Below are 17265 nucleotides of genomic sequence, written 5' to 3'. Positions count from 1 at the left end.
AATGGGTCCTTGCCCCAATTGGCTCACAAGAACATAGTGTAATACAAGCAAACAGGCATGAGCATATTCTTGCCAGAAAGACTTATGAAGTAGATGGATCTTCAGGAGTTTTTTTGAAGGAAGCAACCTGGCCTATGGTGAGTCATAGGGTTACAAGGGACCTGCAAGGGTCATGCACTCTAACCCCCAAGGGAGTAAGAGGTTCTTTTAGATATGTGGGGTGGTGTGAAGGGAGGTACAAAGTTGTTAGGAGGCAGAGGGAGTGACCAGAAATGAATCAACAGCAAGCACCAGGGAAGGGAGGGCAGAGGTGTGGGCTGGGGTGGAAGTATGGAGAGAGATGAAAGTTTTACCCAGTTCTCTGGACAGTATTCTGTTTCTGCAGAAAGATGCAGTCCAAGGTATTTGCAGTATAACAGACCGGTGTGTGTGTGCATGTCCACGCAATGGCTCCAAGGGAAACATATTTATTTGCTTTATTAGTGAGGTGAAGTATTTGCTTTTTGGGGCTCTAGCAGGGCTTTTCCATGTCATTTAGAGCAGTGGCCCATGTAGGACTGTGTCAGGTTGACACTACCATTACCTGTTGGAGTTTCTGCATGCTTGAGTGCCCCTCTTGCTTGCTTCTTATTGTGTTCCTGGCTTTTGGAAGGGGGATGGTGAGCCTGCAGCAGCTGGAGGCCCGCAAAAGCATTCTTGTGTGAGCAATCTGGGTGGCAGTTTTAAAAAAATACTTCTAGATCTCACTTAATTTCCCTTACTCCACTAGTTCTGCCTGAAGACACGTGCAGTAGGCAGGTCCGGCCCACAGACACTGGGGAACAAAGTATGATAGGAACTATGGAATCTCATGACCAGCTCAAAGAAATCTGTAATTTCCCACTCCGCTCCCCTCCCCAAGCTGCAGACTAACTAACAGGCTGGGCTGGAGTAGCTACAAAGTGAGAAGCAATTCGCTGGCTGATAAAAGAATGTCACTTGGCAGGTTTGTTTTCAGATCTAGGCCAGAGGCCAAAGTGCCCCCTTGTGGCCAATATCATATTACTATTGCCTGACCAGCTTCTGGCTACTTTTAGCAAAGTGCTCTGGTTTGGAATTTGCCCTTTGGTTTAACCTCTCTTGTCAATAACATTAGGAAATGCTTTCTGTTCCATGATACGTGGGAGCCTTTGTGGGCTCTTCTCATCTGTCCATGCTCGGCAGTAGCCATTGAGAGCAGTTGAGAGGACCTTGACAAACCATGTGTAAGGGGACTGTTATCCCCTTACTAACATTCAGTGGGGGTGTTTCGGTTGCCTGCCCTGGGCGGAGAGCTGCAGCAACCAGAGCCAGAGGGGCCAGAGAAGCAGCCCAGGAAGCAGGTCAGAGCTGGGAGCAGAGTCACAGAAGCAGCCTGCAGAGCAGACCTGCCCTGGGAGCAGAGCTGCAGCAACCAGAGCCAGAGGGGCCAGAGAAGCAGCCCAGGGAGCTGGAGGCAGAGCAGCAGCAGCAGCCGTGCTGAGGCACAGTGAAGCAGTCCAGAACCGGGTATGGTGAGCAGCTGGGGAGAACGAGGGGGACCCTGGGCAGTGGGCCCAGCACAGGAAGACGCCTCAGCCAAGAGGCTCTGCAGGCCAAACTTGGAGAGGGATCGTAACCCTAACAGGGCAGGGGCAACACTGGAAAGAAGGGCCCTGCCACCTAAAGTCTGAGAGCGTGTGGCCACTGCCAGAGCAAGTGTCCGACCCACAGCATCCCTGCAGCACAGCCAGGGCCTGAGAAGGAGGCCTGGGACCTACAAAAAACAGACTGTGCACTGCCCTGCCATTCCAAAGACACCGTTTGTAATGTTCCCTGCCACAGAGTGGGGTAATGTGTTTCTTTCAACCTTTCCCATTTTTTCCTTATTCCTTTTTAAACGAATTGTTAATTAAATAAACTGTATTGCTTTAAATCGTATGTAATAATCAGTGGGTCAGAAAAGCAGCCAGTGCAAAAAAAGTACCCCATAGTGGGAACACCCTAGCCCCTGACCTAGGTAACCACAGCAAGGTTGGGGGTCAAGCCCCTCAGGAATCCTGGGCCCAGCCTTGTTGGGGTTACGAGGACTCTGCCAGCCAGGAAAGTGCAAGGGGAGTCCTCAAGGGCAGGGAGGCCTCTGGGTAAAGGAAGTAGGAGCAAAAACTCAGATCCTTCTGCTAGCCCATTTCACCGGGGTAGTGCAAAAGCCAGGAAAGTTCCCCACAATAGCGGGACCATTCCCCTTCTTACACATGCTTTATGACTTTGTGTGTTCTCATGGGATGACTGACTGCTGGGTGCTTTGAGCCATAATGCAAATAGCACTGATCCAGTGCACCGGTGCATTCACAATCGCAGCTGCTGGTATACACTGTACTAGTTCGACTGTTGGGTTTTGTGTGTGCATGCTGGATGGTGTAATATGCAGGAGGGCAGACTAGCTGATCTGGTGATGCTTTTTGGCCTTAACTCTATGGCCGAAAACCCAGTTCATGTAATACGTGCATCCTACCACCTCTGATAGACCAGGTGGAATAACATCCCCACACTGGGGAAACAATGTTTTGGCTTTGCCCATAGACAGCTAAGACTTCAAATGTGATTGTCCAGCATGGCAATGTGTCCCAGTTCTTTGGCTGTGGTGTCATTCTCTCAAGTTAATTGTAATAAAATATGGCTGCTGCTGTGGTTGTCCAAAGGGTTACTTTGCAGGCTGCTGCTTCTGATTTGGATTCTTGTGCCCAGATTTCCCATTTTTATTCTCTTGTTTTACAATGGGCACCAATCCAGACATGTGTGCCACTTTGCTGGGATTGTGATATCACAGTATCTTGTGAGTAGACGAAGAAAACAGTGCAGGTACTTGTCCTGGTGGTGGGCCCTGTGGTTTTAATGTTGCCTTCCATACAGTGCTACCCATCATAGAGACTGTAGGGTGCAACAAGATCACTGTGCTTCCCCCCACCCCCAATGGTATATATGCCAGTTCTCGGCAAGACAACTTCCAAAATCTCCTCTTCCCATGGAAGAGCTAATCAGATCTCCTGAACAGCCCTTCTCCAACACAAACACACACACAGGGAAAGTTCGCTGCTGCAGCTGTTGCGGTAAGTGAGGCTAGAGAACAGACTGCTGTCTCTGGGTAGGGCAGCATGATTCACACTCCATCCTTTGGGACCCAGGCATCTGACTCCAGGGGGTCCACACACACTAACCACATGGCAATCCCACTGTAGTCTTTTCCCACTGTGATAGGACTCACCCACCAGCAGCATGAGAACTAGGCCGCATCCTCTTTTGAAACAATGTCCTCCACATGCCACTAAAGCCCATGCAGCAGTTTATGGTAGTACAGTGGGATTCATCTTTTAACGATATAAGAACTGGACTGAGTGCTATTTTGAGGCAGTGGAATCTGCATGGTATCCCTCCAGGATGCCACCTGCCATCTTTTTGTGAGGTCCACCTCAAACACATGTGGCACACCCCAGCTTCTCTGCATGTCTGAGCTGGGGTGTTCTGCACAGCTGGGCACAGTCGCACCTTCAGCCATATACGTGGTACATGCCATTGGCAGGGGTGCCGGTGGGGAGGAAGGGGGAGTTTGCCCCAAGCCCCGCGTTTGAGAGGACCCCCAAACTGCGTGGTGTTGTGACCTGGTGTGCTGGTTTGCAGTGCCAGTCACTGAAATGTGGCCTAGCCGTTCCTCCATCATGACATTTGAAGTTAAAGTGGTTCTGCTGTGAATACCACGTTATACCTCTCTGGGGCATCCCTAGCTGAAATTAGCACATCTGAAGGAAGAAGCAGCTCAGAGTCTTCCAAAAGCTGACATCTTGCTAAGGTACCTGCAGCAGTATTTTCAGCCACAGATAAATGTTAAAGAGACTAATTAGTCTTGTGACCGAATCAGCTGGGCTTGTGCCTTTTCAGGAGTGCACCACGGTGCTGAGAATTTAAAGCCTCTTATTACCTGTTACGAACTTCCAGTAAATCAGCAGAACCTGTAATATAAGTCAGCAGCAAGGTTAACCTTGTTCACCAGGTCCACTCACTGTGGGGCTGCTCGTATAGTTACTGTATGGAAATCTCCTGGCTGTGTTGAGCAGTGGTTTACTATTGCCTTGACATTTGGAGCTCTGTTGCTTCCTGCTGCAGCTACTGTATAGCAGTGGCGGCTTGTCAGCCTAGGCGAGTGAGACACGCCCAACCAGCAACTTCAGCAGCAAACTCCCCAAAGCTGCATTTACTGTGTCTATACACTGATGTTTAAGGAAAGTTAAGCATGTACATATTAAATAAGGGACGTAAGTTCACAAGCAGTGCTTGTGATTTAATGTAAATGTCATGCTACTCACTCTCTCCCCATCCCCATTGTGAAACGCAATGCCAGAAAATGTAGGGCTCTGGGTGAGGCTCAAATCCTGGTATAGGCAAGAGTGCCTCAGGAAGCTGCCTTGTTGCCATGGCGACATACCAGACCTAGGAGACTCTATGAGAGCATGTGGCAGCCATGGGCTTGGTGAGGCTGTGGCAGGATTGCAGCAGTTAAGGCCAGTTCCAACAGCAGGGCTGCTGGGGGCCCCCCTCCCAGCACTGACAGAGCTCCACAGCTGAGGGTCCCAAGACACAAGGGCTCAAGGTGTAGGAGGCTGCAGTCCTGGCCCAGTGGACTGCAAGGAGGACAAGCTGCGCAGGAGGCCACTCTGCTGCTGAATGTTCCTGCCCAGGGACAGCTCCCACATTCCTGGCTGGTGAGGGAGGGAGCAGTTGCCATGACAGCGGAGCTGCAGAGGGCTCCCTGCACAGCTGCAGGGCTGGTGACACTGGATCCCTGCAGACCCAAGGTGCAGCAGGGGGGCTGCAGTCCTGGCAGGGCAGAGCAGAGACACACCCCAACCAGGACGAGGACATATATTGGAAATTGTGAGACTTTGTGGTATGTGCTTCACCTATCAAAGAAGTCATCAGCCACCACTGCAATGCAGGGAAGCTTCAGCAGCGCGCGCCATGGCAGGTCCTGAGAAGCTGACCCAGCTTGTGGCTAGCAGGATGCTGCTATGTGTAGGACTGTGCAATTGATTGTAACATCCCCTTTTCACACCCAGCCACTTTATGCCAGGCAGAAAAGTGCTGTGCCAGCTCACCGGAACCCCTTGAGCTCACAACCGCTGTACAATACCTGAGGCCACACCCAGCCCACCCACGTGCTTCACAAACATTGGTGATAGTGCCTGCCACAAGGCACTTTCATATGGCACCCACTGAAGCAGTGCAGTCTACAGTAGTTACTCCTCAGTATGGACAGGAAACCACAAGCATTGCAGCCACGCCAGTTCAGCTATTCTCCCACCTCCTCACAACGTAGGGCCTTGTGTATGGAAATAACTCAGAAGTCCTGAGCTCAACAGCAGTACTGGACCCTACGGAGGCTCCGAATGCACTGGTGCAACCACAGCTGTCAGGAACATGGGGCCAGATTCTGGGCCAAGCTACCTGAATTTTCCTCCCCCCAAAACAATGACCAGTCCAGTGCAACTCCAGGTGCTCTGTTATATTCTGCTGCCCTTGTTCTAAGGGTCTGTTCTGGCAGTTGGGGATCTCTGGAGCTCAGTGACTCCCCAACCATGTCCCTTGTAGCATGGCCACCTCACTTACCCCAGCCCTGGAAGGGGGTTGGGTAGAGCTGACACTGCCTCTGCACCGCATGGGGACTCCCCATGCAAGCAGAATCCAGAGCAGGCAGTTAAGCTGGCTCTCCAACTGCTTTGAGTTGGGGCCAAAGTGTGCATGTGCCAGAATGGTTCTGTCAAACGCAGCTGGTTGTAAGTACAGGTCAGACAACCAAACATGTCACACAGTCAGTGTCCTGCAATGGTTTGCTTGCTGTAGACACACCCTTGGTTGTCATGTTCACTGCCTTGGAGACCAGTACTGAGCATGCCAAAGTGAGCACAGGGCCGGGACAGGAACCTAGAGAAGCCATGTATAGACAAAGAAAGGGGAAGTGAAAGCACCAGCCTTCCTCTCCCTTTGCAGACTGGCCAAGTGTTTCCGTCCCATCCCACCTTGGGCATTGGGAGTCTGACTTACCTTTGAGTGCAACTAACGCTGTGTCACAGAGGGAGAAGTGCAGTTGTTGTCACCAGAGCCCCCAGGACAAAGTTTGCCTCTAAGAATGACTTGTTTCCATGCTGGCTGGGCATAGTTTACAAGGTTCCTTTAAGTCCCATATGACACCCAGCTAGATTTTCAGGTCAGATTGTATTGAAGATTAAAGCAGCAATACAGCAGGTAAGAAAGGAGCGCTCTGGGGACAGCAAGCCCAATGCTAATAATCCTGTTGTTGTTTATTCTCCTAGGGGGCCCTTGGTGGGTATGAGGGGAAATAATAAAATCTAGCTCTTACACAGCACTTGTTATCAGTAGATCTCAAAGTGCTTCACAGCCTTCAATGTATTTATCCTCCCATCACCCTATAGGCCGGCCAGGGCTATTATCGCCATTGTACACAGCAGGAACTGAGTTACAGAGAGACTAAAGGTCTGTCTATAGCAGGAGTGGGCAAACTTTTTGGCCCGAGGGCCACATCTGGGTATGGAAATTGTATGGTGGGCCATGAATGCTCACGAAATTGGGGTTGGGCTGCAGGAGGGGGTGAGGGCTCTGATTGGGGTGTGTGAGCTCTGGGGTGGGGCTGAGGATGAGGGGTTGGGGGTGCAGGAGGGTGCTCCAGGCTGGGACCAAGGAGTTTGGAGGGCAGGAGGGGGATCAGGGCTGGGGCTGGGGGTGGGGGCACAGGAGGATGAGGGCTCTGGTTAGGGGTGCGGGCTCTGGGGTGGGGCCAGATATGAGGATTTCAGGGTGCAGGAGAGGGCTCGGGGCTGGGGCATGGGGTTGGGGCCTGGGAGGGAATCAGGGGTGCAAGTGACGCTTACCTCAAGCAGCTCCTGGAAGCAGCGGTATGTCCCCTCTCCGGCTCCTATGCGGAGGTATGGCCAGGTGGCTCTGTGCACTGCCCCGTCCATAGGCGCTGCCCTGCAGCGCCCATTAGCCGCAGTTCCCAGCCAATGAAAGCTGCAAGGGTGGCGCTTGGGGCGGGGTGGTGGGGGGGGGGGGTAGTGCACAGAGCCCCTGGCTGCCCCTAAAATAGGAGCCGGAGGGGGGACATGCTGCTTCTTCTGGGAGCCTCGGCACACATGCGCAGAGCGGCCTCTGAGCCCGCTCCCTGGCTGGAGCAGGGGAGCAGAGCAAACCCCAGGCCCCACTCCCCAGCGGGAGCTTGAGGGCTGGATTAAACTGGCTGGAGGGGGCATGTGGGCCATAATTTGCCCATCCCTGGTCTATACTATAGCTGCTCTAGCTCTGCCACTGTAGTGTAGACACTTCCTCTGTCAAGGCAGTCCACCTCTCCGAGAGGCGGTTGCTAGGTTGACAGAGGAATTTTTCCATCGATGTAGCCGCATCTACACTGGGGGTTAGGTTGACCTAGCTGTGGTGTTGAGGGTGTGAAATTTTTCCCTGTCCTGAACAACGTAGCTGGGTTGATCTAATTTTCAAGTGCCGACCAGGCACAAGGTCACCCAGGAAATCTGTGGCACAGCTGGGAATTGAACCCTGATCTCCCGACCTCTAGGCTATGGCCCTAACCACTGGACAGAGACAGGGAAAGTCAGAGAGGAGGAAGGATAGGGATGGAGAAAGAGGGGCCTGGCTCAGCTCTAAGTTACAGTGCCGTAAATCAAAGGAAATTCCAGTGAAGTCCATGGAGTTGCTCTGAAGTGGGGGAGCAGAACTGTGCCCCAGGCTGGGACTTTCTGATGCAGAGTAGTGTGGGACACAGGTGGTTAACCGCTTGAGTTACGGTGTTGAGGGGGAGCGGAGGCTGGAGGAACGTGTCATGCTCACTCTGAGCTGTTTGATTTCTGAGGAAGTCGTCCTCGGCTTGGTTTCCTTTCCCTCTCTGTACCATTGAAACAGGAAGCTGGTGAGCTGCAGCTGCTGAGTGTTAGTGAGACACACGAACGGCTCTGGCAGCTTCTAAACACTGACAGCTGGATTGTCAATAATGTTTCCTCCAGCTCTGGCAATGGATCAGTGCTGGTACCATGGGAACATCACTCGCTCCAAGGCTGAGGACCTGCTCTCCAAAGTGGGAAAGGATGGCAGCTTCCTAGTGCGGGCCAGTGAGTCGATCTCCTCGGCGTACGCACTCTGTGTTCTGTAAGTATGGCTCTTACCTTTCGTGTGGCTCCACTGCTCCTGCTCCCCCTGTGTAGGGACTACCCCTACCTCCTCCCCAGCACAGAGACACAGCCACCCCACCTACCAGGAAGGTGCAACCCACCATGCAGTGTGGTAGGTTTAACCTGGCCTGGCCGCAGAGTGTGATGGAGAGGATTGAAAGAAACCACATTTGTGACAGTTGTTGTGGAACAAACGACACTAGTGAGGGGAGGCCAAAAACCCCTGATTCAAAAGGAGACAAAAATCCAAAGAATGTCTAGTGGATCGATGCATTCAGAGATGGGGAACCATCCTGTTATCTCTGGTCTGTCTGAATGACCCTCCCACCTCGGTCTTGTTCTCTTTGGAGTGGGGAAAAAACCCCACCTGAGCATGATGCCCACCAGGCATTCTCTCCCATTGAATTACTCATAGCTCCGTGCACGTTTGATACTGCAGGTTGGTCAGTAAATGCCTTGTTCACTCTGACAGGTGTACTGCAGCTTTGAGTGCCAGCACTGGTCCTTACAGAGGCTGTCTCTGATTCAACCTGAACAGGGACATGGCCTTACAGAGGATGCAGGGTTCTAAGTATGGTAGAAACAGGGGCAAAATCTCCCAGTGTCCTTAGCAGCTATTTCACTCCAAGTCAAAGACCCTTCCCCTGGAATGAAGATTAGGGATTGAATTGGAGAGATCAGTGCCTCTGGTCTTGTTTGATTGAGTGCAGCTGGTATACTTGGTGTCAGGAGAGGTTGAAGGAGAGAGAGAGAGATCAGATTTAAGAGTTTGAGACTTTCTTAATTTTGTCAGAGAGCGCCATCATACCATAGAATCATAGGGCTAAAAGGGACCACAAGGGTCATCTAGTATAACCTCCTGTCAAAATGCAGGATTTGTTGTGTCTAAACCATCCAAAGCTGGTGTCAACCTAGGAGAAATCAAATTAGCCTGCTGGGACCCCAGGCCTAACAATCATTTCATTTCACAGCCGCTGGGAACAGACTTAAAAAAAATCTCACCATGTTTTTCTTAGTAATCAAATAACAAGCAGGTTTCTTGCTGCTGCTGCTTCCTCTTTAAAGTACATTAGTCTCAGTTCTAAAAAGAGGTGCTGCTGCTTGAGCTGTGGTCTAACCGTCCGCCTTTGAGCTCCAGCCTCTGAGGACAGTACAATACACAACAGAGGGTGTGAGTCTCAGAAAGAGTGCATGGAGCAGGCTAGCATGTCCTACTACACATATGTTGGATGGTAACAGGATGGTGGTGGTGCAGAGAGGGGAGTGCACAGTGGGGAGAGCATGCGTGTGTGTGGAGAGGGTGGCATATGGAGGGAAGAGGTGGGCATATGGAGGGAAGGGAGTGTTTGGTAGATGTGTTTGTGTATGGGGAGCAGAGGGAGAATGGGTGACTGCAGACAGGGAGCATTTACATCTCTGAGGTTGGGGGTTGTCTGCATGTAATTTAGAGCTGGTGCCAAAGTCACTTGTTCCTAAACTATAACTTGGAATAAATAGCACAAATTGGCTTCTTCAGGGGCACTGGCAAGATCCCTTTTATTTGCTTTCAACAAACACACACACAAATGAAATATTGTTTGCAGACACTAGGAAGCTGCGAATATTTGCATCAGTTTTCCCTCTGAAGTGTTTGCGCAGCCATCTTTGAAAGCCCTTTGTTCAGTTTTGAGAGACAAGGAATCAGGGAACAGAAACAACATGGTGACCAAAGTTGTCTAAAATGGAGGCCAAAAGTCAGGCTCTTCAGTCCATATTTAGATACTTAAATAAGTGGACTGGGTTTCAGAAGTGCTGAGCACCCAGCAGCTTCCTCTGAAGTCACTGGGAGCTGATAGGTGCTCAGCACTTTTGAAATTCAGGCCACTTGTTATTTAGGTGCCTAAATACAACTAAGATCCTAACTTGTAAGCCCCCATTTTTTAAAATCTCGGGCCACGTGACTTCAATGACCAATCATGCAGCATGATTAGCGAATTAGGAAGAGAGAATGCTTGAAGCGGTGGTTGTGGGTGGACAGGTCATAAGCAAATTATAAGCCAAAATGTGTCATGTGACCCATGTGTCGATTACCAGGACAATTTATAAAATCAAGTCTGCTGGTGGATAATTCACGAAGAGAATAGGGACTAAACGTGCTGAATAAATTGTTCACTGGGAATAGATCTCCCAGCTCAGGTGGCAACAACAAACCATCCCAGTGTCTCAGTGTTAAGGATAAAGTGCTTCTCATGTTTACTGGAGCGGCCCAGAACATTTTCAACTAAATACGTTTTCATCGAAATATGATGATTGGTTGAAGCTGAGATGTTTTGTGGAGTCATATCAATTTTGATTAAGTTTTCAACAGGAAGGCTTCTGAGCTCCAGGGCGCTCTGGTCTCTTCTGAGCCAAGAGAAAAAAAGAACCAAATAAAAACGCTGACCTTTTGAATACAAAACCAAACATTTCGACACAATTCTGCTTTGCAAAAACATTTGAAAGGTTCTAATATGGAGCGAAAACAAACTTCAGCACTTCATAAGTTGTCACCAGGCAGACCTATCATTCTCCAGCCAGAGCTAGTATTCACCTAGCAGCTCTGTTGAAATTAGAATGGGGACTTGAATAATTTTTTATCCTGCTGAGCCAAATAGATTTTCCTGGAGAGATGTTGCAGGAAAATAATGATTTGAATAACGACAGATCAAGGAGGTGTGTGTGTGTAAGTAATAATGCCTTCCCTTCTTTTATTGCTCCGACAGCAGCAAAATAGAACTTAGACAAATTGTACAAACAGCAAATACACAGCGAATGCTCCTCCTCCAGACACTTTCATCCTCTGTTCTGTAGTCTGATCCTTATGACCTGATTGCCCCATGAAAGGCAAGGACCAGAGTGATTCTCCTTCTTTCCATGTCACTGGAATGCTTGGTTTGCCCGTTTATGAACTAGAAATGACTACTGAGCTCTTGCACTCAAGGAACTCAACTGGAAATGATTGCCTAGCTCACAAACTCAAAAGGGGTTTAACAGCAAGCTGTGTCTGAAGCAGCATTATCCCTCCACTGGGACTGTCTGTCTTGATGTGCTTTTGTTCAAGAAGCTGGAAAACATAAACAGTTAGACGGGGAGGGAAGTTTGCAGGAGGACTGTATTTTCCTTGTGTGTCTTTATTAAAAAAACATGGCTTTCCTTTAAGATCCTTCTAGGAAAATCACTATTTTAAAGACCAGACACAGTGGCTCTAGATCGTGTACCAGTTGAAAGCAGTGCTAATGAATATCTGCAAAATCACTAAGTTGAAAGTTTGTGTGTCGGAACTCTTCAAATGTAGCACTGTGAGGCCATTTAGTGACGATAAGGATTTCTTCCAGGCAAACCCAAAAAGAAGCTCCCTTGCAGGACTTAGCACCTCTTAGAGAGTTTGTCCCAAACACAAAGGCACCAAGACCTGGACGGACCAGTATTGCCCTCATCTACTGGGCAATGAAACTGGAAAAGGCCAGGGTGTTGGGTGTGATAAAAAGCAGATGTTTTGATGGGGGAGGGGCTTCCTTTCATACACCTGAAGGCACTGGCATGTACATAAGCTCATTTTGGTGCTGAAACCAATTAGAACACAGTGGATGAAGAGGACTCAATCCTTCTGACAAAAGAAAATTCCACTCTTTCCAGGACATGTCTCCAATTAAAGACACCTCCTTTGGCCTCTTATTGGAGACTAAGCCATGCAACATATTCTAAATGCTGAAAAGTCCTTGGCAGGAAGATGTCCCCTCCACCTTGTGAATAACTGAAGATCTTTGTTGAGCCTTGTCTCCACTAAACATGTATAGAAATACTTCCCACTGCTTCAGTCCAGCCATGGGTACTTCTGTAAATATCTGAAGAGTCAGACAAGGCCTTAATAGCCCACAACATGTAATAAATTAAGGTTGGAGAGGGATTGTTTTGGAGCATTTTGCACCTCTCATAAACATTACGTCCATTGGGTGGTGTCCTGTGAATTCACCTTTTAAAGGCATAGGAATAGCTGAGATAGCAGAATTGTAGACATTAATAGAGCTGTGGCATTTATCTTCTATCAAGAGAAAGGGACACCTCCTGAATGGAACCCAAATATTGTCTAAGCCAAATGCCCATCCAGACAGGCTTTGGAGGCATCCTGTTACCAGGGAGGTAATACTCCTACATGAGTTTGGAAGTCCCTTCCAAAATCCCTGGGTTCCACTCCTGAGTAGAGGAGTAGCGCTTTGCTATGTGACCTTGGGCAAGTCATTTCTAGCTCAGTACCTCAGTTCCCCCATCTGTAAAATGGGCATAATGATGCTGACTTCCTTTGCGACTTAGAGCTTTCTGGATGAAAAGTGCTTGATGAGAGCTGGTTATTTGTTTTCTGTGTTACCAGTGGATGATCGGCTCAGTGATGGTCCAAGAGAAGGGGACCAGAGTTGTGATCCCCTCCAATATCTCTCCAGTATCCAAGGGTACCACATGTGAGCTGTCCACAGTGGTATCAGCTGAATTCCTAGGGGGGTTGCCTATCTCACTGTGTATCTGTACAGTGCTTAATAGACCAGGATCCTGATTGTGGTTGGGCCCTATAGTTGCTACCACAATATACACAGTAAAAAGCAGTTCTGATTTGCAGCAAGGCCTTAGCCACACTGGAAGAGGAGAGGAAATATGTACCCATTCCCCTTTCCCTCTTTTGCCTTCAGAAGCTGATGCAGGGGAGGGAGCTAGGAGACAGATGAGAAAGCATGTTGGGACACATTTAGCCTCAGGAAATTGCTTTGATGGGTGCTGCATATGCCATCAGTATGTCCAAGATCAGAAATGCTTGTGGCTTTCCAAAAACATTCTGAAGAAACATCTCAAAGAGAATCTTTTTAGGTGAAAAGTGAAAGTATCTAGGACCAACTGTGCAGCCGTCATGGTGCTTAAGAGTTAAAAGCTTAAGAGCAATGAAGTTATAACAAAAAAGCAAGGCAGATAAATGGAGGTTGTTAGCCAACTGTTTGATTCACAGCATTCCGCATTTGTGCATGGCTGAGTCATGAGATTGCTAAGGAGGATTCCCACAGGAAGAGCCACTTTTGCTCACACCATTCATTTATCACCTTATAGCCTTTTGTTAGCTTCCCCTGTAGATGTTCCTCTGGTTAAATATTTCTAATACTACTGTAACACCCTGTCTCAACAACCTCTGACAGCGGGTGCCTGCCATCTGATTGTGCACCCAATGTGCTTTGATGGCCTGATAGTCATTGAGCTGGTTTGTTTATCAGTTTCATAATCTCCACACACACAAATTTTCTCTCATCAGCTACATAAGCAGCACTGTTCTCATCTCAGCCCCTTTTTGCATAGTTGCAGGAGGAAGTGGTGGAAGAGTTCTGCATTGACAGATAAAAACAAAACCAAATCCCACTCCTGGGGGGAGATCCCCAACTGGTGTCAACTGTCATCGTGCCATTGACATTAAAGGAGCTCTGACAGCTGACATCAGCTGAAGAACTGCCCCAGCTGGGTCTGGGAGCACTGAAGAGATGTGGGTAGGTGTGTGAACACCTCAGATCACTTCACAATGAGCCTTCAGACTTGTTGTGGGGCGGCACTGGGCTCCGAAGGGCATTCCAGCTCTATTCTTGTGCATCTTGCTTAAAAGAACCCAGGTTCAGAGGGAGGTGTGGCTAAATCCTGTAGTCAGCATTGAAAATCTCACCCCAATGTGTGAGTAACTTGGTTTATGCTCTGTCTGACTCCAAATGCAAGGCTGTATAACCCCTAAGAAATCTCTCGCTCGCTCTTGATGTGATTCAGAAAAGTCTAGTTTGAATAAACTTATAAACCAAATCACAGAGGAGACAAGTATATTGGTATGCATCAACCAATCCTCCTCCTCGGGAATGCTGACCACTGACCACCTTTCCTGACCCTCTGGGGCTGGGCTGCAAGCCTTATCTGTTTTGCCCCGGGGATGCTAAAACGGGATTGAGATTAGTTTTTGGAGGTAAATGGGGTTGAAATGTGTGTCCTTTGTTGGCACAGAGCCAGTTTGTGGAGTGTGTTTTAACTTAGTGCTGGGCGGGTGCTGAAAGCTGTTGGATCACATCTGTAACCACTGGAAAGTAAATAAGCATGTATTCCTCCATTGTGCTGGGAGCAGCCCCCCCAGGCATTATGTGAGCTCAGCAAAATTCAGCAGCCATTGAGGAAGGCTGCACATTCTGCATGGCTTTGCCATCAAGTTGGTCTTCCAGTTCTTGACAACTTGTTGATGTGTCTCTCGTTGGACAAAGACCGAGCACCCCCTTTAGACAGGAATCCGGTTCTGTTTTCATCTATGCCTGGTGCAAATGAGTTTAGGGCACAGAGTGGGGCAAAGTCAGAGCAAGTCTAATTTGATTTACTGCCCACCCTGGGGAGGTGGTAGAAGAAAGTGTGTTTTATGGCTGTTCTACTTGCACTAAAATCACTAAATTGGTTTCAATTCACACCCATTGTTATTTCAGTGCAGTATGGACACTTACTTCAGAATAAAAACATCCTATTGTAATTCAATTTAAATTAGTTATTTAGTTACCTTGGTACAAATTTGTGTGTAGACCAACCCTTTGATTTACTCATGCAACTCTGAATTTGGCCTAGTGTCTGGGATTTCTGCCTTTTCATTCCTTTCTGGCATGCCCACTCTTCTGGCAGCCAGAACTAGGTGCTGTTTTCTTTTTACTGGCCAGCAGAGGAGTTGAACAACTTACTCTGAGGATGAGCCCATCATCACTTTCTGATTTGACATCTACAACATGATGAAGTTCCCCCAAGCTTAAGCACTGTAGGATTTTGTTAATTAATATGTCCTCAGGAAATGAACAGATATTTGAAACCCTTGTGCAAAGTAATGCACATTGGAAAACATAATCCCAACAATACATATAAAATGATTGAGTCTAAATGATCTATTACCTCTCAGGAAAGAGATCTTGGTGTCATCGTGGATATTTCTCTGAAAACAACTGCTCAACATGCAATGGCAGTCAAAAAAGCTAACAGAATGTTAGGAACCATTAGGAAAAAGATAGATAATAAAACAGAAAGTATCATAGTGCAACTACATAAATCATGGTATGCCGACACCTTGAATACTGCATAAAGTTCTGGTTTCCCCATATGAAAAAGGATATATTAGAATTGGAAAAGGTACAGAGAAGGGCAACAAAAATATGTAGGAGTATGGAACAGCTTCCATATAAGGAGAGATTAGAAAGACAGGGACTGTTCAGTTTAGAAAAGAGACGACCGATGGGGATTTGATAGAGGTCTATAAAATCTTGATTAGTGTAGGGAAAGCTAATAAGGAAGTGCTATTTACATCTTCACATAACACACACAACTAGGGGTCACCCAATGAAATTAATAGGCATAAGGTTTAAAATGAAGTATTTCTTCACACAACGCATAGTCAACCTGTAGAATTCATTGCCAGGGAATGTTGTGAAGGCCAAAACTATAACTGGGTTAAAAAAAGAATTAGATAAGTTCATGGCAGGATAGATCTATCAATGGTTATTAGCCAGATGGTCAAGGACGCAACCCCATACCTTGGGTGTCCCTAAACCTCTGGCTGCCAGAAGCTGGGAGTGGACGACGGGATGAATCTATTGATTATTGCCCTGTTCTGTCTATTCCCTCTTAAACATCTGGCACTGGCACTGTCAGAAGACAGGATACTGGGCTAGATGGACCATTGGTCTGACCCAGTATGACCATTCTTATGTTCTTATTAAGTCATCAGTCCATGTCAGGGTCCTCCATTCAATTTCTGTTGTTATAGAATGATGCTATGATAAGATTCTCCTGTAGATATTTTCTAACAGCCTCTCCTCCAATCTGTTCCAGGTTCCAGAATTGTGTTTATACCTACAGGATTCTACCCAATAAAGAAAATAAGCTAATTGTCCAGGTAAGCCATACTTGAATGCAGACACCATACCACAAAAATGTAGCTGGCTTAGGGCTTGTCTGAATGGGACTTTAGAGCACGGCCAGCCAGAATGCAAATCTTCAGCCCCATGTGGACACTACTACAGTGCTCTAAAAGTTCCAAGCGCACTTTGCCTTACTGCCATTTGAAATGGAAGTACCATATATACTCGTTATTAGCCCGTTTGTTTATAAGCTGACCACCCCCCCAAGATGGATAAGTAAAAATAGCAAAAATTGTATGACCCTTTCATAAGCCGACCCTATATTTCAGGGGTTGGAAAACTTTGGCTCCCAGCCCGTCAGGGTAAGCTGCTGGCGGGTCGGGACGTTTTGTTTACCTGGAGCATTCACAGGCATGGAGCCCCTCAGCTTCCTGTGGCCACGGTTTGCCATTCCCAGCCAATGGGAGCTGAGGGGCTCCATGCCTGCAGATGCTCCAGGTAAACAAAACGACAATGTATTAGATATTCAATTCAATGATTCCATAGAGTTTAAAATCATCAAATGTTGGTGTAGACCCATTTATAAGCCGACCCCGCTCTTTGATGTGTCATTTTTTTACCAAAAATATTTGGCTTATGAATGAGTATATATGGTATGTCAACGCACACTACAGAATTTGTAGTGTGCTATAGCAATCTTCACACTGGACGTTACTGCACAACAAACTAGATTCACATCCTGGCTTGCCACTTGGTGATGTCCCTCATAGACAAGCCCTGACACTTAAGATTGCTCATATGTGTTGTTTCACCATAGCTCTTACACTAAAACAATTAAATTTATTAGTCAAAGTGACGTTCCCACTGAACCCAAGACTAATCTCCTTCTCCAAGCCTTAGCCCACTTCTACCATGATACTCCTCCGTACCAGTACACTAATAACCTCTCTAACACATCAGCTTTCAGTTCAACAATACAACTGCTCACTGTGCACACAACAAATAACTGAAAAATCAAACTGCAGTGAAGGACCTGAACTCCAGCCTTCTAGCAGTACATTATTTAATAACTTAATGACAACTAAAAACACAAAGTTAGCATCTCTACA

The 17265-nt window shown here is 47.7% G+C and overlaps 1 protein-coding gene across 1 annotated transcript; it reads left to right on the top strand.

Moving 5' to 3' along the window:
* Positions 1-324: 324 nt before the first annotated feature.
* Positions 325-16985, top strand: LOC123376863 (phosphatidylinositol 3,4,5-trisphosphate 5-phosphatase 1-like). Its single transcript, XM_045029104.1, has 4 exons — positions 325-401; positions 8082-8223; positions 16128-16191; positions 16974-16985. Exons 1-4 carry the CDS (start codon positions 341-343, stop codon positions 16983-16985), a joined length of 279 nt encoding a protein of 92 aa, XP_044885039.1. The 5' UTR covers positions 325-340.
* The last annotated feature ends 280 nt before the right edge of the window (positions 16986-17265 follow it).

The sequence above is a fragment of the Mauremys mutica genome, chromosome 9 (assembly GCF_020497125.1).
Source record: "Mauremys mutica isolate MM-2020 ecotype Southern chromosome 9, ASM2049712v1, whole genome shotgun sequence".
In the NCBI taxonomy this organism is placed as follows: Eukaryota; Metazoa; Chordata; order Testudines; family Geoemydidae; genus Mauremys; species Mauremys mutica.
This window is presented reverse-complemented; position numbering and strand designations above follow the sequence as displayed.

What these genes read in the sequence shown, in the direction of transcription:
- LOC123376863 (XM_045029104.1), top strand. Translation starts at nt 341, where the DNA reads ATGAAAGTTTTACCCAGTTCTCTGGACAGTATTCTGTTTCTGCAGAAA. An exon ending in GCAGAAAGATGCAGTCCAAG is followed by an intron (nt 402 to 8,081) that starts GTATTTGCAGTA and finishes TGTTTCCTCCAG; the next exon opens with CTCTGGCAATGGATCAGTGC. An exon ending in GCGTACGCACTCTGTGTTCT is followed by an intron (nt 8,224 to 16,127) that starts GTAAGTATGGCT and finishes AATCTGTTCCAG; the next exon opens with GTTCCAGAATTGTGTTTATA.